The 25,624-nt window shown below is 35.4% G+C and overlaps 1 protein-coding gene across 3 annotated transcripts in view; it reads right to left on the bottom strand.

Moving 5' to 3' along the window:
* Positions 1 to 1,253: 1,253 nt before the first annotated feature.
* Positions 1,254 to 25,624, bottom strand: part of RB1 (RB transcriptional corepressor 1) — a 140,804-nt gene continuing 116,433 nt past the window's right edge. For 2 of the 3 annotated variants that reach the window (XM_081130697.1, XM_081130698.1), the window contains exons 18-27: positions 23,086 to 23,204; positions 19,742 to 19,887; positions 18,087 to 18,232; positions 12,692 to 12,796; positions 12,194 to 12,307; positions 11,930 to 12,093; positions 10,032 to 10,062; positions 6,565 to 6,707; positions 5,987 to 6,036; positions 1,254 to 3,128 (exon numbers count right to left, since the gene is read on the bottom strand). In XM_081130697.1, coding sequence (XP_080986823.1) covers positions 3,055 to 3,128; positions 5,987 to 6,036; positions 6,565 to 6,707; positions 10,032 to 10,062; positions 11,930 to 12,093; positions 12,194 to 12,307; positions 12,692 to 12,796; positions 18,087 to 18,232; positions 19,742 to 19,887; positions 23,086 to 23,204 — 1,092 coding nt within the window. In that variant the 3' untranslated portion in view covers positions 1,254 to 3,054. Of the gene's footprint in view, positions 3,148 to 5,986; positions 6,037 to 6,564; positions 6,708 to 10,031; positions 10,063 to 11,929; positions 12,094 to 12,193; positions 12,308 to 12,691; positions 12,797 to 18,086; positions 18,233 to 19,741; positions 19,888 to 23,085; positions 23,205 to 25,624 lie in introns of all 3 variants that reach the window. The other variant, XM_081130699.1, reaches the window with a different exon arrangement.

Genomic DNA, 25,624 nt, shown 5'->3' with positions numbered 1-25,624 from the left:
CATGTAGCTATGAGAGATGTCTGAGATGTTGCTGCTTATGGTTTCTTCTAGGATTTTTACAGTTTCATGACTTACAAAGAGGACATACAGATGGCCAAGAGACATATGAAAAAAATTCTCAAAGTCACTAACCATCAGAGAGATGCAAATTAAAACCACAATGAGGTATTACCTCACATGTCAGAATGGCTGCCATCAGCAAATTAACAAATGACAAGTGCTGGTGAGGATGTGGAGAAAAGGGAACCCTAGTACACTGCTGGTGGGAATGCAGACTGGTGCAGCCACTATGGAAAACAGTATTGAGTTTCCTCAAAAAATTAAATATGGAACTGCTATTTGACCCAATGATCCCACTTCTAGGAATATATCCAAAGAAACCCAAAACACCAATCAGAAAGAATATATGCACCCCTATGTTCATGGTGGAGCAATTTACAACAGCTAAGATCTGGAAACAGCCCAAGTGCCCATCAATAGATGAGTGGATTAAAAAGCTGTGGTACATTATGGAATACTATGCAGCTGTAAAAAAGAAGGATCTCTTACCCTTTGAGATGGCATGGAGAGACCTGGAGAGTATAATGCTAAGCGAGATAAGCCAGTCAGACATAGACAAGTATCACTTGATTCCACTCATATGTGGAATCTTAAGAACAAAATAAACTAATGAACAAAACAGATCCAGAGACACAGAAGCATGAAACAGACTGATGAATCTCAGAGGGAAGGTGGGGATGGATGAGTAGGAAGAGATTAACCAAAGAACATATGCATATATGCATAGCCCATAGACACAGACAAAAATGTGGTGAAGGCATGAGGTGGGGGGCAGGGGCGGTAGAAGGGGTCAAGGGGGAGAAAAGGGGACACCTGTAATACTCTCAACAATAACAATAAATTTTTTTAAATTTACATAAAAAAAAGTTAACAGACGACTACGAGGTTTTTGGCTCAAGAAAGTGTTTAGTAAAATGAGGGAAAGACTAGGGTAGAAACAAGGTATTTTTGTTTGATTTTGGTTCATGCTTTAAGAAGTTGAGAGGTGGGAGGAGTAGCAATGAAGAGTTCTACTGGCTATGAGGATTTTGACCTCTGTGAAGAGGTCAGGGCTAGAGAAATAAATTTAGGAATCATCAGCATATAAAACCCACTAAAGGCTAAGAACAGATGAGATATTAGAACAGAGTTTAGATATAGTATAAGAGAACATTAGTGCGCTTAATACAAAGACTACATCAGACCATTAATACTCTTATCAACCAATTTATTTTAAAATAGACAAATTATTAATTGTAGAAAATAGTAACAGAGCAATATTAAATGTACAGTTTTAACCAATACAAAAGAGCAATAAAGCAATATCTGAAGCCTTATTCTTATTTAAGGAATCTCAATACACGATCTCTGTAGTTCCTAAAATTCTGGCACTAATTCTAACGGGAGTTTGTTAGCAAAAGGCTCAGAAATATGATAAGCCCTTGACCTAAAAGCAAACTGATTTTTATGATATTCATGCAAAAATTAATGAGGAAATGGGGTAAAGCATTCATTCTAGTGCCTTTGTTATCAAGAAAACTGTAAAAAAAAAAAAAAACCAACACAAAGTTTGAAACTTAATTGAGCACAAAATAAAATTTTGTTTTCTAACAAACAGACCAGATTTCTTTTTAGAAAGAGTTTAGACAAAAGTGATTTTCCTAAAAGCTAGTTGACGCTACCTTAAATACCATCTATTTTAAATTATATCATCTCTAAATAAGTTAATCACACAAGATAGTTCAAATACACCTTTAGGTGCTAGGAGGAAAAGCACCTCTTTTACAATGCAGCTGTTTTGAAAATTTTGCAAAAAAATTAGAAACATCAATGCCTAACCCAGAGGCCTTTGAATATGTACTTGAAATTTTAAACTAGAAATAATGTGGCTTTGAATGTGCCAGTGTTAGACCATACTGACTTTTAAAAAAAGGATAGACAATTGCTAGCTCTAAAGATACATGAAGACATGTACCATTCCAGAGAACACATATCCCTTCCCAAATTTAGGAGGGCAGAATAACTGCTGAGATGCAATTAGGCAGAATCACTAAGAAAAAAAATTAAGACTCCTATATTAAAGTCTGTTTTATGGAGTAAAATTATTTTGAATCTTGATTCTTCAGGACCCAGAAACATTAGAAAGTGCACTTTGGATATACTGTATTAGGGTCCTCTATAGCAAAGCTATAGCTGAACACTTTATTTTCCAAATACTAGATGGATACTTTATGAATTCAGTAATCTGAGTGGTATAAAAACCAAGAGTAATATTAATAACCCTAATTTTAAACCATGAGTTGGATGAAGAAAAGAATCAATAAATTCTTAGAAGTCCTGAGGTATGAAATCTGTATCAGTAGTATGACAATATCCTATGTTTATAGTTTGCTTTCTGCTTGTATTTAAAAGCTAAAATTTATAAAACAAAAACACAGTACATCAGATTCCATTAGTAAACTAAAATCTAATGTATAAAAATTAGTAATTTTTTTCTAGTTACTAATTCTGTTTTAGAAGGAGAATTCAGGATCATTTGGGTGAGTTGGGGGCAGTCAGCCAAATTGCATTTGGAAGACAAGACACACCTTCTAAGGGTGTTCACGTTAAATTAAAAAAATAAATATAAATTAATAAAAATAATAGCAAACATCACACATATGCCACAAGAGAAGATAAAATACTCAGACAGGCATGGGTTGTTGGGATTCCCACTCCCAGGCATCCTTTGGAAATAGAAATATCTTCTACAACTTTTTAAATGGCAGATTTTACACAAGATTTTCAATCTTGTACAATAACAATGTATATTCCATTAACTACAGCATTGCAAATGGCTTAGGAATCTTCTGCACAAATATTCAATGTGTACCTGAACACTTTATATCCATAAAAAGAGCTCAAGATGTATATTAAATGTGGCCGTAAACAGAACCTGGGAGAGTTATACAGTCAGATCTGTGAGAGACAATGAGGCCAGAGGTGAACATAGTACCCACCAAAGTCATGAAATCCTCACTTTGCTTCCCTGTTTGAGATATCCATGCTATCATTCATTTTCTGCTTTTGCATTCGTGTTCGAGTAGATGCTGGAAAAAAGATGACGAACTTTTAATGTTAATGGGACTGCTGGTGCTAGGTATGTTGGCAAAGGGCTGCCATATACATTATGCTTATGCCAAATCAGTGGAGCTCAGGGCCTTACAAACGCAGTGGTTTCCAAATTTTTTATCATATATCCTTACAGTTAAATTCATTCCAAGCATGTACCACCAAAATATGTACATATATACAAATATGTATGTGTGGATAAATTACAGAGCACACATACCCCAAACAAACATTAAAAGTAGAGATAAAAAAAAGAAATTCTAATATTTTCTAAAGTACCTCAAAAGGTAGTCTTACACACTTGCAGGTATGCCCAACATTATAGACCACTGTTCTACAGATGATGAGCTTTGAGTTTGGCACTTGAACAGAGCAGAATCCTGGGCTGGCTCAGAATGATCTGCTGAAGTGAGTTGGTATTCTTGACAAAACTAGCAATTCCCTTGTGTTCAGGGATGACTTGCAGGTACTGCAAAGACTATCAGCTCACAGCTCATTTAATGTGGGAACGGACATTTAAAAAGTACATTATTAATTGCATCATAGACAAAAGAACATTTTTTATTCAATTTATTGGGGTGATTTAGTTAATAAAATTATATAGGTTTCAGGTGTAAAATTCCATAATATATCAACTATATTTTTTATTGTGTGTTTATCACCCCAAGTCAAGTCTCCTTCCATCCCCATTTATCCCCTCTTTACCCTCTTCTACCTGCCCCCAGTCCCCTTTTGCTCTGGCTATCACCATACTGTTGTCTGTGAGTTGTTTATTTTTTGTTTAATCCCTTCACCTTTTCACCAAGCCTCGAAAACCCCCTCCCCTGACAGCAGTCAGACTTTTCTTTTAAATTATGTTAATATTCTTAACTTGATTTTAGTGGTGGACAGGAGCTCTTCATAAAGAAGCACAAAGAATATTTACACTTGGAAAAGAAAGAAAACAGCAATTCTAAGTCTCCCCTTCTGCCCCTTCCACTCTGAGTCAACTAGCATTGTTTGATCTTTTTTTTGAATGCAATTCTTTGAAGAAAGCTGAATGGAGCCTGGAGAATTCCTTAGCCTTACTGGTTAAAACTCCTGCTGCTTCTCCCCAGCCTTCCAGCTGCACAAATCCCTGAATTTCAGTCTGGCAGAGGGAACTCACCATCATAGCTAAGTGTGTCATCAGGAAATGAACTGACTACAGCAACTGAACTCTTCTCTAAGAAAATATACATGTTTTTACAGGTTTTTACTCCCTTTTAAATGTGTATTTGAGGGCTCATAATGCTTCCACATGTTTTCAAGGCCTGATTTTAGTTATAAGCTTTACTTCTATTTTCATGTACTGGAGTGGAAAGGCAACAATTATTTAGAAGTTAAAATAGGAGTACATTAGTCAATGTAAAATCCAAAAAGATATTTATTTATAATCAAAAATTTAAACTTTTGGTATATTTAGTTTTAATTGTACTCTTTAAAATAATACACATAGAAAAATGGTTTAAAAAATCAAAAAGCATTCTTTTAAATTCTTTATATTTCTAAGTTAGTATCTACAGAGACGTGTTTAGAGAAAGCCCCTTTTTAAAAGTCACACTTTGGCCCGGCCGGGCGTGGCTCAGTGGTTGAGCATCAGCTTATGATCCAGGAGATGGAGGTTTGATTCCCAGTCAGGGCACATGCCCGGGTCTCGGGCTCCATCCCCAGCAGGGGGTGTACAGGAGGCAGCTGATCAATGACTGTCTCTTATTGTTAATGTTTCTATCTCTCTCTCCCTCTCCCTTGTTCTCTCTCTGAAATCAGTAAAAATACATTTAAATAAATAAAAAGTCACACTTTGCCCTAGCCAATTGCTCAGTGGTTAGAGTGTCGGCCCATGAAGGGTCTTGCGTTCTATTCCGGTCAAGGGTACATACCTCGGTTTGCAGGCTCCATCCTGAGTGCTGGAGGCAACCAACTGATGTGTCTCTCTCACTCTCTCTCCCCCTCCATCCCTTTCCACTCTCTATGAAAAGCAATGGAAAATATATGCTCGAAATAAAGTCACACTTTAATTGGTATGATGTAGGAATGAGTTTTAATACTTATCTCATATATATTTGTCTTCTTTCCCAGCTCTTTTTCCTGTTAATGGATCTGGCACCAGACTATCATGAAATGTCACACTCACTAACATAGGTACCTCTCTCTCTAAGACAACCCAGTGGCAGTTAGCACACATTTATCTTTTTCATAATGCGCTTTTTTCTTCTACTATACTTGCGTTAATCCTTTACAGTGTCAGAGTAACTTAGGATAGAATTCCATTTGCCTTAATATTCCAAATTTATGTTGCAGTATAACTTGGAAAGTGATCAGGTGTTGGTCTTTATCAAAATTCTGATTTCTAGTAATAGAAAACTTTTAAGTTTGAAAACTTGCAAGTTAGGAAAGTTCAATAATAGCAGAATAGAAGATTATTCTTTAAATAAGGGTTATGATGTTTATATACACTAAGTTTATAAGACCTTTCCCTATATCCAACACTCTTTAAAAGAGTTCTTCATTATAGTTCTGCTATCCTAAAATATTTCCTAACCACAGCCTTCATGCTGAAGATGCAGTTTCATTTCTTAGTCTTCCTGCACAAAAGATTTTAGAAGGGGTCAAGATGACCTTCACTTGGCATTATACATTTAAACTACAAATGATTGCATAGGTAAATAATACATTCTTGATTAAATTATACTTTAAGTGCATGAGCAAGTCCACTAGTTGAGGGAATTATGTGTATTTATTCTTTTCTAACATGAAAAGTTTTTTTGCAATGTAAACGACTTCATTTACATAAGGTGAAATGATAAGTACTTACTCATTTCTGCCAGTTTCTGTTGAAATTTGGACTCCCCCGGGAGATGTTTACTGCAGGTTAAAAAAAATGCACAATATTTCATATGTATGTATAAATGGAAAACTCAAATTTCCAATAACTATGGTGCTTTCTATGACTTACTTTACACTCTTATTTTAGTGGGTAGCTTTTAATTTCAAAGGTTTATAAACAAACCATCTAAAATATGAATGTCAGAAATTTATGATTCTATATAGTTTTCAGTGGTTCTTATAACAAAGTAGCTAATATTTTTTAAGAGTAAGCATTTTAAACTCTAATGTTAATCAAAAGTAACAAAATTTTATCAATATATTGTAAAAATGATCAGATTTTAAACATATGGTATTATCAATGTATTTCTGTAGGTGGTATAAGGTTTATTTATATGGTACCTTTAACTCTGGGATGCAGTCATACCTATTATTTTGTGGAATTCTCACAATTTCCAAATAAAATTGGCATGAAAGGGACTGGTGGAAGTCAAAAGCCAAGCTGCCACTCTGGGTTCTCCAGATGATCAGCTCAGCTAATGAAACACATTCTAAATCTGTTCCTACCTTCCATCAGCTTCATCTGATCCTTCAATATCGAAGCGTAGTTTCTTCAATGGTTTAGGAGGGTTGCTTCCTTCGGCACTTCTTTTGAGCATACGGTCACTGTTACATACCATCTGATTTATTTTCTGGAACTTCTCAGAAGTCTAGGAATTACAGAATTGTTTATTAAATTTTTAAATGCCAGCACTTTGTAGTTGGCAACCCTTAACGGTAGTTTGAGGTGTGTCAAAAATCAGGCAGATATAATATCTGCATTTTAACTTTCTGCTTAACTGGACCAAATAAGACACATGAAAAATCTTAAAATCAGAGTAACTGTGTGCCCAATTAAATACCTCCTCTTTTTAAATCTTCCTGTCTCTTCCCATGAAGCTCTTCATCCAACAACTCTGACTACTGCTCTGAAAGTCCTAGTTCCTCAATTTCAGAACGCACCCACACACCAAGCTTCCTCTTTCTCATAAGCATGTAAAGTTTTCTGGAACCCTGTTTTTGGCAATTTTTTTGTTTTTTAGGACATAACATAACCACAGAGAACATCACAAGAATTTAATGAGATGAAGTGTCCAGTAAATAATTATTTTGGACTCACTTTATGGGTATTACTTTGACAAGTCATATAGTTTATATGTTTTAAACCATCATTGATTGATACAGTATTTGTTGAAATGCTAATTCATAAAGGTTTTGTTTTTTTTTTAAATATATCTTTATTGATTTCAGAGAGAGGAAAGGAAAGGGACAGAGAGAGATAGAAACATCAATGATGAGAGAGTCATTGATCAGGCCCGCAACCGGGCATGTGCCCTGACCGGGAGTCGAACCCAGTCACCTGGATCCTAGATCGACGCTCAACCGCTGAGCCAAGCGCGGCCAGGCAAGTTTTTTGTTTTTTTAAAAATATGTTTTTATTGATTTCAGAGAGAGGAAGGGAGAGGGAGAGAGACAGATAGAAACATCAATGATAAGATAGAGTCACTGACTGGCTGCCTCCTGCACAACCCACACCAGGGATTGAGCCTGCAACCTGGGCATGTGCCCTGCCGGGAATCGAACCACGATCTCCTGTCATAGGTCGATGCTCAACCGCTGAGCCATGCCAGCTGGGCAGGGCATTCATAAAGTTTTTTAAATAAAAAATCAAATATCAAAAAGACTTAAGCCCTGGCCAGTGTGGGTCAGTGGTTAGAGTGTCAGCCTGTGCACCAAAGGGTTGAAGGTTCAATTCCCAGTCAAGGGCATGTACCTGGGTTGGAGGTTTGATCTCTGGCCTTGGTCGGGGCACGTGCGGGAGGCAACCAATAGATGTGTCTCTCTCACATCGATGTTTCTCTCTCTCGCCCTCCCTCCCTCTCTCCCTCTCTCCCTTCTACTCTCTCTAAAAATCAATGGAAAAAATATCCTCGGGTGAGGATTAACAACAACAAAAGACTTAACAATTTGAGTTCATCCAGTATTACTGAAGATGGTTTGAGAGACATATCCTGAGGGAGAATCCTGTCACAGCAAAGTAAAGAATGTTTTGGTAAGAAATACCAAAGGGGGTAGAATACCTTACCTTATCTAAGGGAGAAACGTGACAAAATTTTGTTATCTATCTATTTTAGAACCAGAGTAAGGTGATTCTCTCAGGGATGTGTATGAACATGTTCACTTGACTAAAAAAATGAAGTCAGACTTTCTGATAGAAATTAAATTATGAATAGTGATGGAAGGAGACTTGACTTGGGGAGGCGAACACACAATACAGCGTACAAATAATGTGTTGTAGAATTGTGCACCTGAAACCTGTATAATTTTGTTAACCAGTGTCACTCCAATAAATTCAATAAAAAGGAAATACTAGTAAAAAAAATGAAATCTGATTTGACGAGTTGATTTGAAGTGGGGATTAACTTTGCTGATTACATTTTATTTTCCAAAAATCAAATGCAAAAACAGGTTTTGATGAAAAATATATTTAGAGCACATATATATGATAGAAACTAAATCCTGTGCACTTATTAAATTTATAAGATTTTTTAGTTATCAGCTTTAAAATATGGAAGTACATATAACATTTTCTCAGTTCTTTTAAAGGTTAATGGCAAGCAGAAAAGTTTGAACACCACTACTCTATACTTATCCAGATCCAACCCTATTTGTGTATGCTGTCTCCTTTGTGAAACCTGATCATTTACCTTGAGCTAAATGTCACAACATTTATTATTTAAAACATACATTTTAATACCTGGTCTTTTAGTATGCAAACTTTTACCTTTCTCTAGTTATTTCATTTGGGGAAGTGTGGCAGGCAGGCAGACTCTAGAATGGCTCTTACTAATCCTCACCTCCTAGTGTTTACACCCTTGTGTAATCCTCTTCTCCCTGGGTATGGGCTGGACTTAGTGTTGTCTTGCTTCTGACAAAAATAACATGGCAAAAGTGATGGAATGCCACTTCCAGTATTAGTGACCAAAAGACTGACTTCCATCTTGCTCATTACCTCCTTTCCCTCCCTCCCTCTCTCGGAGTTCCTGCTCTGGGGGAAGCAAGCTGCTATGTTGCGAGTAGTGAGTAGCCCTATGGAAAGCCTCAAATGGCAAGGAGCAACTGGCTTGGACAGACAGCAATCAGGGATCAGCCAGCAGCCATACAAGAAATCCTCCTCCATTTGAACCTTGAGATAACTGCAGCCCCAACTGACATGTTGGCTAAGCCATGTCTGGATTACTGAAACCACAGAAAACTGAGATAAAAAAATGTTTAAGTTACTAAGTGTGGGTGTGATTTGTTATGCAGCAATAAATAACTAATAAAGGCAAGAGAGATGGGAGTGGGGAAACATTAATAGTAATGCACACTGAATACAGGGCTTGCTGAATTAGCGATGTTAATGGAAGGCGAACTATAGTAGTAGATTCCCAGGCTACATTAACTTTCAAAGAGCTAAGCTTTTCCTTGGGTCCCTCTGGAACAAAGACCACCACATACCCTGGCATTTACCCCAGGGCAGAGCCTCATATAACCAAGTTCTAGTCAATTTACCAGAGAAAGAATTCCTAGAAGTCTGAGAGAATGGACAAGCAAAAGTGCGTATATGTGTAGAAGGAGAAACCAGTAGGTAGGGACTGGCTGATGATATTTGGATATGGTGGATACATTTTGGAGTATCTTATTTCAAATTATACTCATAATTAGTGAATTTTAAACTTATTTTCTAAACATTCCTTTGAGGCTATGGTACCTACATATATACATAAATGTATGTACACACACATATATGTGTATTATGTAATCTCAAAGAAACGTTTAGAAAACATTTTATTTGAAAATAAATCTGATATATATAATTTCTAAATTCTATGCAACATGCCTGGAGGAGATGTTTAAATAACAGCATTTGTAAATTCAAATTATAGAAATCTTCAGTTTCTTTTTATAGTTACAGTGCATGTCACTGTATTTCATAGAGAGAAAATACTCACCCCAAATGATTCACCAATGGATACTAAGATTCTGTCAAGTTAAGAAAAATACAAATTAGTAATGAAAATCATACACAACTGTGCAGAGATATACATACACACAGCATTCCAAACTATCAGAAATACCAAATCAAACGTTTCCTCTACCCTTAGAACCAGTGATAAATTATACTCATTAAAGGCTTATCCTAACAGTAGTAGTCTAGTCATACACTGAACTTGTCTCCTAGATTTTCAAAGCAAGAACTATATGTTTACAAGAACATATTCTGCCATTGTCCACATTTAAAGAAGGTAAAAAAAAATTTAAGTTTACCCCTACCTAATTTTTCATAAATAAATGGGTAAGTTATCAATTAAAATTTCTTTCACATTTTCTCATTAAAAATTCAAGTTACATTTGGCAAAAACTTATGATATTAAGTAATAATCAATTCTAATTAGGATCTATATTGATAGATAGAGTAAAGGCTATTTATCCTATATCCTAGAATCAGAAATCTCTATTAGTCTGTTTGGCCTTGTTTGAACCATATAATTTATGTTCTTAATAATAAAGCTAAAGTACAGCATTAGCCTGACAAAATAAAGATTTGCTGATATGCACATGGAACTAGCAGACATACAGATCTTATTGTCCTCCAATTCCTTGATAAGTGGCCATCAATCTCTATGTATTTGACTAACCAGAATACCTAAATATGCTGGATAAGTAGAGTGTTAAGATGCTCTCTTAATGCTTGATCAATGATTAATCAGGATTTTCATGGTACTTTTTTTCCTAGAGAAGAACCCCAAGCCAGAAGTGATTTCACTAGGGTCAGCAAATACCCATCATTATCAGCATAATATGGATTAATTATCATCATTAAAAAATTATCCTGGTATACATTTTCATGTGGAAGTGTGGGACTGTGTAAATTAAATAAACATGGTGTGGTTTCTTAGCAGTTTATAAGTTTCAGATTTCAATACACAGGTACTCAACTATAAGAACACCAAATAAAGGATAGTATAGGGCTACATAAGAGCATTTATATCATTTGCCAATCATTTTCTTTCTATCTTATCTTTTTCTGTAGACTTTGAAATTTTTATCATGAGTATGCATTACTTATTTAATTAAACATACCACATAAATATTTTCTAAGGGGTTAATATATCCCCTCTCCTTGTTTATTTTTCTTGCCCATTAAGTACAACTAACTACATGGGCTGACAATTTCTGAGATGAGATAATACATTAACTACACTCACTAATCTGCCTTCCACATTATACAAGTAGCCCATGACAACATATAATAAGTCAACTGAAGTACTTCAAAGCCAGAGAGCAGCTGTGGTTGGATGTGGAATATAATATAATGATTTGTAGTTGCACAGAATCTTTCATCTAAGAATTTAAAACTGCTTCACACTCATCATTTCCCAGATCCACAGCACCTTTCTGAGGTAGACACAGAGATCTGTGTATAAGGAAGCCACAGGAAGAATTAGGGATGGACTTCTAAAGATTATTTAGTCATCTACATTTAATTAGCCATCTACATTTTTATAACAGGGCAAGATGAACAGGTCCACAGAGAGAGCTTACAGGACATTCAATAAACCACAGAATAAAAATGACTTGAAACCTATGACCAAACTGGTTCTTAGAATGTTTACAAAAGAAAAGACCCCAGCATCCAGGAAAGTGGATGACTTAATTTGCAAACCTACCTAAGTAAACAGAGTATCTTTTTTTCTCCCCAAATTCTTATCATGTCATTTAATATAAATAAGCAAATAAGGGATGCAAGAGTATAGCTTATTTTAAATGAAAAAAGCTTTATATTTTTATCCGTGAATCAAAATAATCCCCTCATTTTTTAACACTTCCCTAAAGAGAAAACACAAACCTTGATCTTGGAGTCATTTTTGTTGGCGTTGGCAGACCTTCTGAAATTTTATATGGATTCTTCAGGGGTGATATATAGATGTTCCCTCCTGGAATCCGTAAAGGTGAACTAGAAAACTTGTAAGGGCTTCGAGGAATGTGAGGTATTGGTGACAAGGTAGGGGGCTATAGTAAAAGCAAAGAGGCAGATAATTTATTTAATGTTTTAGTGAGATCCATTGCTTTATAATTAGATTTTCCCAATCAAAGGATACTTTTAACATACCCTGGTGGAAGCATACTGCAAAATATTTGTCTTCAGTCTCTGCATGAAGACCGAGTTATAGAACACTATAATAGAATCATACTCCTCTTCTCTTATCAAAACCCGTTTAAATGTCTGAGGAAGAAGAATTAAAACACTTGTTAAATGAATTTGTGAATTTCTTTTTAGATTCTCTTTTTTAATAGTTCATAATACTTTTTAACGGTAAGAAGCACATATTGTACAGAAAAAATAATCTGAAAAAGCCTTCTTAGGTTTGGATTATTGCAGGGATATAGTATTTCTTATTAACTTTATAATATAAATGTGGATATTAAAGCGAATTAATTTTCCAATTCCATTTTAGTTACAAATAATTAACCAATAATATAAAAGTAAAAAATTAATATGTGAACTTACATAATAAGGTCAGAATATATGATCTAATTAATAACTGAAGTTATCCATATTATACATATGGATATATTCCAAAAAATCTTACCATGGAAGATTACATACCTCCTGAACAGCATGAGGAAGATCCTTGTAAGCTGTGACAATGATTTTGAATTTTAGATCTATATTCTTCACTTTGCATATGCCATACATGGAACACATCATGATCTAATAAATAAATGTGATGAAAAAATAGTCAAAATTTTATAACATGGTTGTGTTCTAAAAAGCATCTGTTATCTTTATTTTTAATCTTAAATATGGAAATTTAATTTCCTTCAGGATCCTTTTCCCATCCTGAGGTCAGTTTGAAAGTCTATATGAAATGTTTAACCCAAATTGTGTTTAAAGAACAAAATGCAAATAGCCAACTGTCGATTATTCAGGACTGATCATCTGGTCTGTAAATAACCCTAACTTTTGCTCCGACCCCTTAGGTATTTTCCAGAAGATAAAAGCTGAAACTGGAATCAGTTGGCTGTGCAAGTAGCACTTTAAAAAAAAAAAAAGTCATGCCCGGCTGGCGTGGCTCAGTGGTTGAGCATCAACCTCTGATCCAGATCATGGTTCCATTCCTGGTCATGGCACAAGCCCAGATTGTGGGCTCGATCCCCGGTGAGGGTACATGCAGGAGGCAGCTAATCAATGACTCTCTCATCATTGATGTTTCTATCTCTCTCTCCCTCTCCCTTCCTCTAAAATCAATAAAGACATATTTATAAGACAAAAAAGCCAGGTGTGAAAAAGGTTCAAACTACCAAGTAAAATAATATTTAATACACTTGATGGTGATGATAAGGGGAATGTGGTGATTGAAAGGGGACAGGAGAGAATCTTCTATATTGTTGATAGTGTTCTGTTTCTTGACTTGGATGCTGGTTATACAGGTGAGTTCAGATCATGAGTTTACATTAAGATGTACCCTTCTGGATTTTTCTATATGCATATGACATTTCAAATAAAAATATTTTTAAATGCAAAAATGAAATTTTAAATGATTCCTTCTGACTTTAAGACATCAAACTTTCTTAATTTGTATGAATTGTATTGCCTAATTTAAGTAGTCATATCTTCTGCAACATTCTTGCTCACATCTACTATTGCCAAGAATAAGTATTCATCATCCCTTGCTCAGCATCCAGCCAGCTCCAATCCTACTATTCTTCCCATTTAGAAGGCCATCCAGTATCGTCTTTGATAATTCACATTTTTCTCCTACTCTAACACTTTACCTAAGGCACCTCTCACAAAAATGTTCTTTATTCCAGATACTTGATTTCTTTGGAAATCCTTAGCACTACTATTTATATCTTTTTATATTGTAGAGAAGCAGTAGAACCAAAAGGCAACAGGTACCTACTTTAAAAAATCCAGCATACTAGAATGTATACATTCAAATATGATCTGGTAAAATATACATATTTATAGGTTATACCTTTATACAATAATTCACCTGTTGCTCAAAACATTTTTACTGGCAACATTACTGCCAGCCTTATAGAAATAAAAAATTATACGGGAACATTATGAATAACTGTATACCAAAAAAACAGATATCTAAGAAGATAGAAAAATTTATAGAAGGACACAAACTACCAAAAATGACTCAAGAAGATCTGAGTTTGAATTAGTAATCAAAAACTTTGTACAGCTCAGCCGGGTTTTGCTCAACAGTTGAGCATTGACCTAGGAACTAGGAGACAGCGGTTCAATTCCCAGTCAGGGCACATGCCTGGGTTGTGGGCTCGATCCCCAGTCAGGCACGTGTAGGAGGCAGCCGATCAATGACTCTCTCATCATTGATGTTTCTCTGTCTCTCTCTCCCTCTCCCTTCCTCTCTCTGAAATCAATAAAATATAAAATTAAATAAATAAATAAATAAATAAATAAATAAATAAATAAATGAAAAAAACTTTGTACAAACAGAAGCCCAAGCCCAGATGCTTCACTGGTGAATTCTACCAAACATTTAAAGAAGAGTCACTATAAATTTGTCACAAACTCTTCCTAAATTAGAAGAGGAGGGAACATTACCCAACTAATTCTACAAGGCCAGTATTTCTCTGATACCAAAGTCAGACATCACAAGAAAAATGTTAACATCTCTCATGATTATAAATGTAAAAATTTCCAGCCCTGGCCGGGTAGCTCAGTTGGTTAGAGCATCATCCCGATACGCCAAGGTATAGGTTCGATCCCCAGTCAGGGCACACACAAAAAACAACCAATGAATGCATAAATAAGTGGAACAAAAAATTGATGTTTCTTTCTCTTTCTCTCTCTCCCTTCTTCTCTCTCTAAAAATCAATTTTAGAAAATCTCCAACAAAAATAAGCTGATTCAGCAGTACTGTGGCTACAACTGTGACCACTTGGAATTCATTCTAGAAATGCAAGGCTGGTTTAACATGTAAAATACAATTAATGTAATATACTAGGTATCAATACAATAAAGGAGAAAAAACAATTATCTCAACAGACACAGGAAAAGTATCTGACAAAATTCATCATCCTTTCATGATAAAAGCACACAATAAACTAGGAATAAAAAAAACCCCTCTCAATCTGATAAAGGACATATATTAAAAACCCACAGATAACATATTTAATGATTTTATAATAATAAATGCTTTCCCCTAAGATCAGAAACAAACCAAGGATGTCCCTTCTCACCACTTCCATTCACTACTGTACTGGAAGTTCTAGCTTGGGCAATTTGGCCCATAAATTAAAGTCATCTAGATTGAAAAGGAAGAAGTAAATTCCCAGAAGACATGATCTTTATATTGAAAAATCTTAAGGAATCCACTAAAAACTATTAGAACTGATAAATGAGTTCAGCAAAGTTGCTGGACACAAGATCGATATACAAAAATCAACTGTATTTCAATGCACTTGTAATGAACAATCTGAAAAAAATTAAGGAAACAAATCTATTTACAATAGCGTTAAAAAGAACAAAATACTTAGGCATCAATTTAACAAAATAAGTGTAAGACTTGTACTCTAAAAAACTAAAAAACATTGTTGAAAGAAATTAGGGAAGATTTAAATAAGTGGAAAGACACCACATGATCAAGGACTGGAAGACAATGTTGCTTTGACAGTATTCTTCAAACTGATCTATAATTCCATGTAATCCCTATTATAATTCAAGCAGGCTTCTTTGAGGAAATTGACAAGCCAATCCTAAAATTCATATAGAAATCAAGTTTCAGAATAGTCAAAACAATTCTGTAAAAGAGCAAAATTAATAGTGCTCATACTTCCCTATTTCAAAACTTACTATAAAACTACAGTAATCAAGACAGTGTGATACTAGTATAAGAGACATAGGTCAATAAAATAGAGACCAAAAATAAACATTTACACATTTACAGTTAACTGATTTTCAGCAACTGTCCCTAGGGGAAAAAAAGACTTTCAAGCCCAACCGGCATCGACCTACGATCTAGGAGATCAAGGTTTGATTCCTGGTCAGGGCACATGTCCAGGTTTTGGGCTCGATCCCCAGCAGGGTGTGTGCAGGAGGCAGTCGATCAATGACCCTCTCTCATTACTGATGTTTCTATCTCTCTCTCCCTCTCCCTTCCTCTCTCTGAAATCAATAAAATCATAAAAATTTTTAAAAAAGACTTTCAAGTAATAGCACTGAACAACTAGTATACACATACAAAAGAATGAAGTTGGGCTCCTACCTTATGCCAAAAATTAACTCAAAATGGAACAAAATCTAAATATAAGAGCTAAAAATATAAAACTCTTAGGGGAAAACAGGAATAAATCTTCACAACCTCTGATTTGGCAATGGTTTCTTAGATGTGACACCAAATGCACCAGTCACAGAGGAAAAAAATAGATAAATTGAACACCATAAGAATTAAAAACTTTTGAGTTTCAAAATACACCATCCAGGAAATGAAAAGACAACTCAGAGAATGGGAGAAAATATCTGCAAATTATGTATTTAATAAGGTACCTGTATATAAAATACATAAAGAACCCTTACAATTCAATAATAAAAATACAACCCAATTTAAGAATAGGCAAAGGATATTTCTCTACTGAAGATATACGAACGGCCAATAAGCACGTGAAAAGATTCTCAATTAGCATCATTAGCCATAAGGGAAATGTAAATCAAAGAGATAACTACTTCTTATCCACTAGAATGCTCATATCCAAAAAGGGCAAATAACAAGTTGGTGAGGATGTGGAGAAATGGAACCTCATACACTGCTGGTAGGATTGTAAATGGCGCAGCCATGTTGGAAAACAATCTGGCCATTCCTCAAAAAGTTAAACAGAGAGTTTCCATATGACCCAGAAATTCCACTACTTGGTAAATAAATACCAGAGAGAAATGAAAACATATGTCCACAAAAAACCTGTACATGAATGTTCATAGTAACATTACTTACAACAGCCAAAAAGTAGAAATCAAATGTACATCAATTGATGAAGGAAGAACCATGATGTGGTATATCCATACAATGGAATATTATTTGGCAATTAAAAGGAATGAAGTACTGATAAAAGCTATTACAGAGACAAACAATGAAAACAATACTGTGGTAAAGGCCTGGGGTGGGGCAGAGGCAGGGGCTGGGTAGAGGGGGGCAAGAGTGGGGGGAATGGGCACATCTATAATACTTTCAATAATAAAAAATAAATTAAAAAAAGAATCTAGAGACATCTGCACATGCCCAGGTCATCTGTAAATATCTACAAAAAATTATTCTAAGTGAAAGAAGCCAGACACAAAAGATAACATATTATTTGATTCAATTTATATGAAATATCCAGAATAGGCAAATCTACAGAGACAAAAAGTAGATTAGTGTTGCCTGGGGCTGGAGGAGGTAGGGAATGAGGGTGAGGAGTGAGTGCTAAAGGTATGATTTGGTAATGGTTGTACAAGTCTGTGAATATACTAAAAACCACTAGATTGTACACTTCAAATGGGTAATTTGTATGGTATGTGACTTAAGCTCAATAAATCTGTTACCCAAAAACATTCTTATCCTATTTACAGAGAAGAAAAAGGAAAATATGGGACTGTTTTCTGTAAATTAATTAACCCAGTCGCTTGTTCGTTCGTTTGTTCGTTCATTCATTCACTTAATAGGCACCGTTTTAGATCAACTGGTTAAGTCTCCTGCTTTTTTTCCACACTGAAAGGAAATCTAGCTTATCATAACACAGAAAAGCCTATAATATAAACAGTTTCTTCAGTGGTTTTCACATACAAGATCTTTCGTGTCATTAAGCAAGTAAAGTTACTGAAACACTTTCAAACTCTAATTTATAAGAATTACAGCAAAAATATAAAAGATAGCCAACAAGTAAATCTACATTAAGTCTACTAAACTAATCTAGCTTCTTATTTGAATTTGACCTTTTCTTAAGAAATCAGTACATAGTAAGTCGAAGGGAAGGTGAAGTGCATTCTTTCTTACCTGGTCCAAATGCCTGTCTCTCATGAGTTCATACTCATTTTGCAGTGTGTGCTGGAAAAGGGTCCAGATGATGTGTTCTAGTTCTGGGTGGTCAGACAGAAGACGTGCACACAGAGTATTTAGTCGAAGATATGCTAGTCGGTACACTTAAAGAGAAAAGGAGAATTAGTTATGTTTACTGTTCATTTTGAATTATCAGTGGATTTTTTTCAGAACAATGGCTATAACCATAATGCTGTTAACTAGAACTTTAACAATAACCTCACTCACTTCTACCACTCTTCCCCTTAAGACTAAATGATTCCTAGCCTTAGCATAGTGCTAGGTACACAGATGGTAAAATACTACTTGCTGAATTAATTATTACAGCATAAAATTAAGGCAGAGTGGAAGGTAGAGGAAGAAAGATCATAGGATACTGTGAAATCAGACAAACCACATAGGGTTTGTTTCACTTCCACTGGTATCCACTCATCACAGATGTTGGAAATTCTCACTATCAGTATTCAAATGGGAACATTATTTTTAAAATAATGGAATTTTCAGTGTCTTAATTTTTCCAATCCTAAAACAACAAAACAAAAACAAAGTGTATTTATCTATAAAATGTCAATGGAGCATACTCTGTTGAAAAATGGCAGACTTGTACCACTAAGTAACATGACTGTGAAGTAAACTTTATTTAGAGAATACTGTATTTAGAGAGTACTGGAATACATGTTAGGAAAAAGGGAATCCACAAAATTGAATTTTCCTCTACCTACTTTAAATACAAATACCCTTGGTTTAAATGTACCTTTAAAAGACTTGCATAAAGTAATGAGAATTTTTTAGTTAACAATTTATCCCAGTGGTTCTTAAATTTTAGTGTGTATCAGACTTGCCTAGAGCACTTGTTAAAACAAGAATTGCTTTTTCCTTATCCTAAAGTTTCTGATTAAGTAGTTTATTTGTCCTTTCCAGAACTTTCCAGGTAAGTTGGATTCTGCTGGTTGGGGACCATGCTTTGGAACCACTGCTCTGGTAAGAGCTGTCTTACAATATTTCTGACTTGAATAAATTAGAAAAAATATTTAATGCAGAAAAATGGGGCCTTTCACTTTCCTTTAAAGAGCCCCAAGTGAGTGTGCACTTGCATGTATAAAACATGCACAGACATACAAACCAACCTCCCCAAGCTACCATACGCACAGGATCAGGGAGTGCTATACAACCTGGTTACTAGGAAATGTGCCTGTACCTTAGGGCACAGCACACTGTGTACTCTCATTTACACCTGAACACCTGAACATACGCACCTGAACAGCAAAACTAATATCAGGAGCAAGTATTTCCAAACGTAAACTTGAAATCATAACAACAGCAGCAGCAGAAACAATAACATCTAACACTTTCTGAATGCTTACTATGTGCTAGGCACTGTTGCAAGCATTTTATGTCTTAATTCGTTTAATTATCTCAAAAACCCTGTAAGGTAAATTATTATAATTATAAGGTAGATTATTATCACTTTTATTTTACACATGAGAAAACTGAGGCATAGAGATATTAAGTGGACTCGCCCAAGGTCACACCTAGTAAACAGAAGAACCATGATTTGAACCTAGTCAGCCTGGTTTCAGAGTCCACGGTCTTGAAAGTAATCATCTACTAACCTTTTTTGTAAAAGAGTGAGAGGGAGGTAGATTTCAATGGCTTCTGAGTCTGGAAGGCTGAGGTTGCTTGTGCCTCTGCATTTGCAGTAGAATTTACACGTGAAGTTGACCCTTTTTTCTTTGGGGATCTTACAGGAGAAAGATACCTAGATATATTCAAAGGAAAAGTCTTCATATCAGTTTGTTAACCACCCCCCTTTCTCCCCTCTCTCCTTCTTTCTTCCTCTCTCTGTCTCTCCCTTCCTCTCTTTCTCTCTCTCTCTCACATACACACAGTTGTACACCTGCATCAAAACACACCATGTGTATTTAATCTATTATTCTGTTATTTATTCTGTTATTCCTTGAGCAGGCTATTTAAATACAAGCTGGAAAAGATAGCTTAATAGGAAAACTAAGCCTGTCATAATTTCTAAATCTTTAATAAATGGCTTTTCCTGGGAATTACTGCCTACTTTAAAAAAAACTACATAGTATGTATGTTCAATTTTAATAATTATAGTGGGATTGAGATCATAAAATGACTCCAGCTTAAAAGACCATGTTATTATACTAAAATAGTACTGTCATATTTTTTCTTTTAAAAATGTTTCATTGATAACTATGGTTCATATATATGATAAGACTTAATTATGTACACATACATACACCCATCTAAATTATTTAATACAGATTTCTATAAATTAATACTTTAGATAAAATTATCTAGGCAGATTTACACCTATACATTAAATATAGGGTGGGGCAAGAGTAAGCTTACAGTTGTTTGAATGGAAAATAATACAACAATAAAAAATAATGCAAGAATAAACCTGTGTTTTGTGTACTCACGACCGTAAACCTAATTTTCCCCACCCTGTATGTCAGACATAAATTAAGGCAGAAATATCAGTAAATATTATCTCTCAATTTCTGATACACTACTGCTCTGTGTTGTCCTTTAGTCTACTTTCTAATTTTACTTTAGTAGCTGAGAAATAATTCTGAGCAGGAAGTACGATTTGTAGCTTACCATGGATGTTTCTACCACATGCACTATATTAACTAGTACACTAGGAAAAGGGAATCACCACTATAATGATTTCATAAGTACCAGGGTCTAGTCTACTATCAACCTAGGATTTCCCTTCAATTCACTATGTGACAATATTATAGAGTGACTGAATGTGGTTAGAATTTAGTCTCCTTTGAGTTCTAGGTGCAAATATTCAATTATCTACTGGACTTCCCTACTTGAATCTCAAAGTGGAGCTCTTGATTTCTTCCCTGTTTTTCCCATCTCAATAAATGGCTCTGTATTACATCCAGTTTCTTTAGTCAAAATCTAGGAGTTATTTCTAATTTCTCTCTTTTCCTAGCTCTTCAAACCCAATGAAAACCAAGTCCTATTAAATCTTCCTCTAAAATACATTTGAGATCCTTCCATTTTTTTCTATCTCTATTGACATGTCTTAGACCAAGTCACCTATATCTCTCACTTGGACTACTGAAATTATCTCCAAACTGATCCTACTTTCTTCCTTGCCCTCCAACTCAAATTCCTCTTTCCCTCCTCCAACTCCACCAATACTTTAAACAGCAGTCAGAAAGTGGCCCTGTAAAACACCAAATTTATAGCAAGCTATACTCCTGATTAAAAACCTAATGTTTTCCCATTGCTTTTCTAAATCCAAACTCCTTCCTACGGTCTATGGCAAGGGTGGGGAACCTCTTCTCTGACAAGGGCCATTTGGATATTTATAACATCATTCACAGACCATACAAAATTATATCAACTTAAAAATTAGCTATGATAAAAGCTCCTAGATTTGCTGAATTTCAAGTCCTGCCTGCAGTTGCCTTAGCAGGGCCAGACCAAATGATTTCTTAGGCCATATACAACCCACTGGACAGACGTTGCCCACTCCTGGTCTACAGAAACACACAAGGTCTAGCCCCAGTTTAGTGCAACTTTGTCTTGTGCTATTCTCTTCTTGCTCACTTTACTCCAGCCACATGAGATTTCTTATGTTCCTCAGACCAGCTACGTTGGATCTGCTCTAAGGCCACTGCACTTGCTGTCTGCTCTGCCTGGAATGAACACCATGCAGATTTTTGCCTGGCCAGCATCCGCTTGTCCTTGAGTCTCAGGTCAAATCTCATCAGAGAAAGCTTCTCTAAACATTCTATCACTCTCTCAGTTTCTCTCTTTCACCACGCTCTTATTATTTTCATTACAGAACTTACTATACTCTAAAATAACCTCATGTATTAGTCTACAGGTTCACTGTCTATTTCCTTCTTCCAGAATATAAGCTCTACAAGGGGAAGGACCTAGTCCATCTTATTCACCTTTGTATTACTGCTGCCTAGAACAATTCTTGACAACGTCTTTATTGTGTTAGAGAAAAAGATAAGGCTTGACTTACTTATATTAATGTATGACCTAGCAAACAAATGTATATTTGAAGACAGAGGCGCCACATTGTAGAAATATTTTGGGTACAAGTTAGCAGGGAAACGACATCTCTGGAAAATAGTCCCTGCACTAATCATAGAACACTGTAATGTCAATATCCACACAGAACTCAACAGAAACATAACATTAGGTACATTTCTATGAACAGCAGTGTAGCTAGAATGTTTAAGAATATGGGCTCTGGGGTCAGGTTGCTTGGGTTTGATTTCTGTGAACTTCTGACAAGTTACCTCATTGCTTTAATTCCTATTTTATAGATAATTGATGCTGATAGCAGTATCTGCTACCTTGCAGGGCTGTTATGAAGATTAAATGGGGGAAAAAAAGAATCTGAAGCACTTGGGCAACTGTTCAGCACATAGGGAACCCTCAGTAAATGTTAGCTATTGCTTTCTTCTTCCATCCTTATCATCCACTAATCAAGTGTTTTAGTCTCATATGCCACACCACTCCCTGTGCCTATGCCATGTTTCACTCCACATGCACTGATCCAAACTCCCTGTAAAATGTTTTCTACTTTCCTGGCTATTAAGCTTTGGAATTCATGCCATTTCTGACTCTTGGAACACTTTTCTGCCTCCTCCCTCCTCTCCAGTTTCCATGTTAAAATCCTATTCCATCTTTAAGGCTTATTAAATTGCCATCTCTGCCATGAAAACTGTCCTCATTACACCAGACCTGAATGATTTCAGTAGCACTCTGTACCACTTTAATAATATGTCCTTTATTCAGGTCATGCATTCTGTATTCCTGCTTCTTGAAAGCAGCAATGATGTTGTATTCAAAATTCTATTTCCTACAGCTTTCCTATATAATATCTCACATTACATTATGCTCAAAATCCATTTGCAGGTTGAACGGATAATGTAACATATATTCTACTTACATATCTGCTGCAGTGTGATTATTCTGGAGAGGAAGGTTGAGAGTACAAGCAGGTTCAAGGTGATCAGCTGGTCCTTCTCGGTCCTTTGCTTGTTTAATAAGATCAAATAAAGGTGAATCCTATATGAAACAAGATGACAGCAAAATAATGTTTTTTGACATGGTGAGCACGATAAATTTAATCACAATTGACAGCAGCAAGTTAGAAGTCAGAATGAGATCTTTTTTCCCACTTTGAGAATACCAATTGCCAATTTTGGTACTACAAACAAAAAAAGGACTAGGAAAGTGTATACCTTTAAATGTTTATATTAGAAAAGAAATTTAAAGTTAGGAAAAAAGACAGAAAAAATTCAAAGAAGGTAAAATGAAGGAAATAATAAAGATATGAGCAGAATTTAATAAAGCTGAAAAAAAGATAAGATACAGCTTCTTTAAAATAACTAATAAAATAAAATAAACTTCCCACCAGATTGACTAAGAAAAAAGAGACAGATAAACAGTATTAACAACAGAAATTGGGACCATCATCACAAAGATTAGAAAGATATTAGGGAATGGTTTTGAATAATTTTATGTCGATAAATTAGAAAACTTACATTAAGTGGAAAATTCCACAAAAATATAAATCAACAAAACTCAATAAAAAAGAAATAAAATAAACTATAATAATCCTATTAACTAATTAAATAATTTGAATCAGTAATTAAAAATTCTGCCCTCGAAGAGTTTATTGATAACATTTATTGAATGCCGAGCACCGAGCATAGCGTCAAGCACTTTGTATTTCATTCTCACAATCAACTCTAGGAGGAAAGTACTATTTTTCCTATGCCATTTTAACAAATGAAGAAAGGTGGGCTAAGAGTACACTGCCCAAAGTCACAGTTAGTAAGTGGTGGCCAGGATTTGGCCCCACGTTTTTTTACTCCAGAGCCCTTATTTTTACTCATATGCTACAGTTTCTAATCTAATGAAGGAACTAAATGATTTAAAAATCTCAGTACAGAGTGATATGTTGCACAGGGTGCCACAGAAATCAAGAAAGGGACAACTAATCCAAATGAAGACTTCCTGGAAGAGGTTATATTTGAGATGAGTCCTAAATACAAGTTATTTTTGCCTGACCAGGTGTGGCTCAGCGGTTGAGCGTCGACCTAGTATCAAGGCGACTGGGGTTCGATTGCTGGTCTGGGCACATGCCTGGGTTGTGGGCTCGATCCCCAGTTGGGGGTGTGCAGGAGGCAGCCGATCAATGACTCATCACTGATGTTTCTATCTCTCCCTCTCCTTTCCTCTCTCTGAAATCAATAAAGATATATTTTTAAAAAGAAAAGTTATTTTAACTAAAATGAGCCAGAAAAATTTGACCTAGCTCACCTGTAACCCTCATAGGATAGTTTTGACAATTAAATAAGATGCTAAGTGCAAAGTACTCAGAATTAACCCTGGAACATAAACTCTTCTTAATAATGAAATAATTTGTACCACAAAGTAAAACATAGATTGCATAGCAAGGAAAGATTAAGAGATAAACTCAATGAAGGATTTTAAGCAGGTGACTAAAAGGAACCAGGAAGGACTTTCAAGAGTTCTTAAAATCCTGGAGCCTTCCATATAATGAACACTCAATAAATATTTCTAGAAAGTTACATGATATAGCCATATCATGGGTTAAACTAAATACAGCAAAGCAAACGAAGAAAATGGATAATATAATTTGCTTTCTAATTGATACTAAATATCAACTGTGGCAGCTGGTCTCCAAGATAACCCTAATAATTCCTGCCCCTGGGTATTTACATCCTTGTATAGACCCCCTCCTCTATTGTACCAGAGTTAGTCTGTGTGGTCAACAGCATACAGCGAAGTGATGGCATGTCATTTCTGAGATTAGCTTACAAAAACCTTCAGTTTCTGTCTTAGGCACTTTCTCTCTCTAGGATCTCTTGCTTTGGGGAAAAGCAGCTGCCACGTAGTGAGCACTCTATTGAGAATTTCACATGGCAAACAAATGACATCTCTGGCAAACAAATGAAGTATCTGGCCAACAGCCAGTTGAAGAAGTGAGGGCTGCCAACATTCATGTGAGTGAACCAGGAAGCAGATTCTCTGATTCCAGAAAGGCCTTAAGCTGACTATAGCATTGGTTGCAAACTTGAGGATGTCTCTTGAGAGAACCAGAGCCAAAACCATACAGCTAAGCCACCCTTAGATTCCTGACCTTCAGAAATTGTACGAGATAATAAATGTTAGTTGTTTTAAGTTGCTAAGTTATAGGGTAACTTCTTACACAGAATAGATAACTAATAGAGCAACTCTTTGTTTTTTTAACTGTAAAGAAAAGATTTAATGGTATGTTTAATTTTTGAAAATTTATGTATTCATATCTGTAGCATTGTTTTCATTCAGGACTCAAAGAACTGTTTTCTCTTGGACTCAGCTAAACTGTCCCATGTCATTGTGTATCAACTTAAATTAACTGTTAGAATAATCACTCTTTGGACAACACTTCACTCTGTTTTGCCACTTAATCTTGT

This window comes from Miniopterus schreibersii, assembly GCF_964146895.1.
Source record: "Miniopterus schreibersii genome assembly, chromosome: 2".
In the NCBI taxonomy this organism is placed as follows: Eukaryota; Metazoa; Chordata; class Mammalia; order Chiroptera; family Miniopteridae; genus Miniopterus; species Miniopterus schreibersii.
This window is presented reverse-complemented; position numbering and strand designations above follow the sequence as displayed.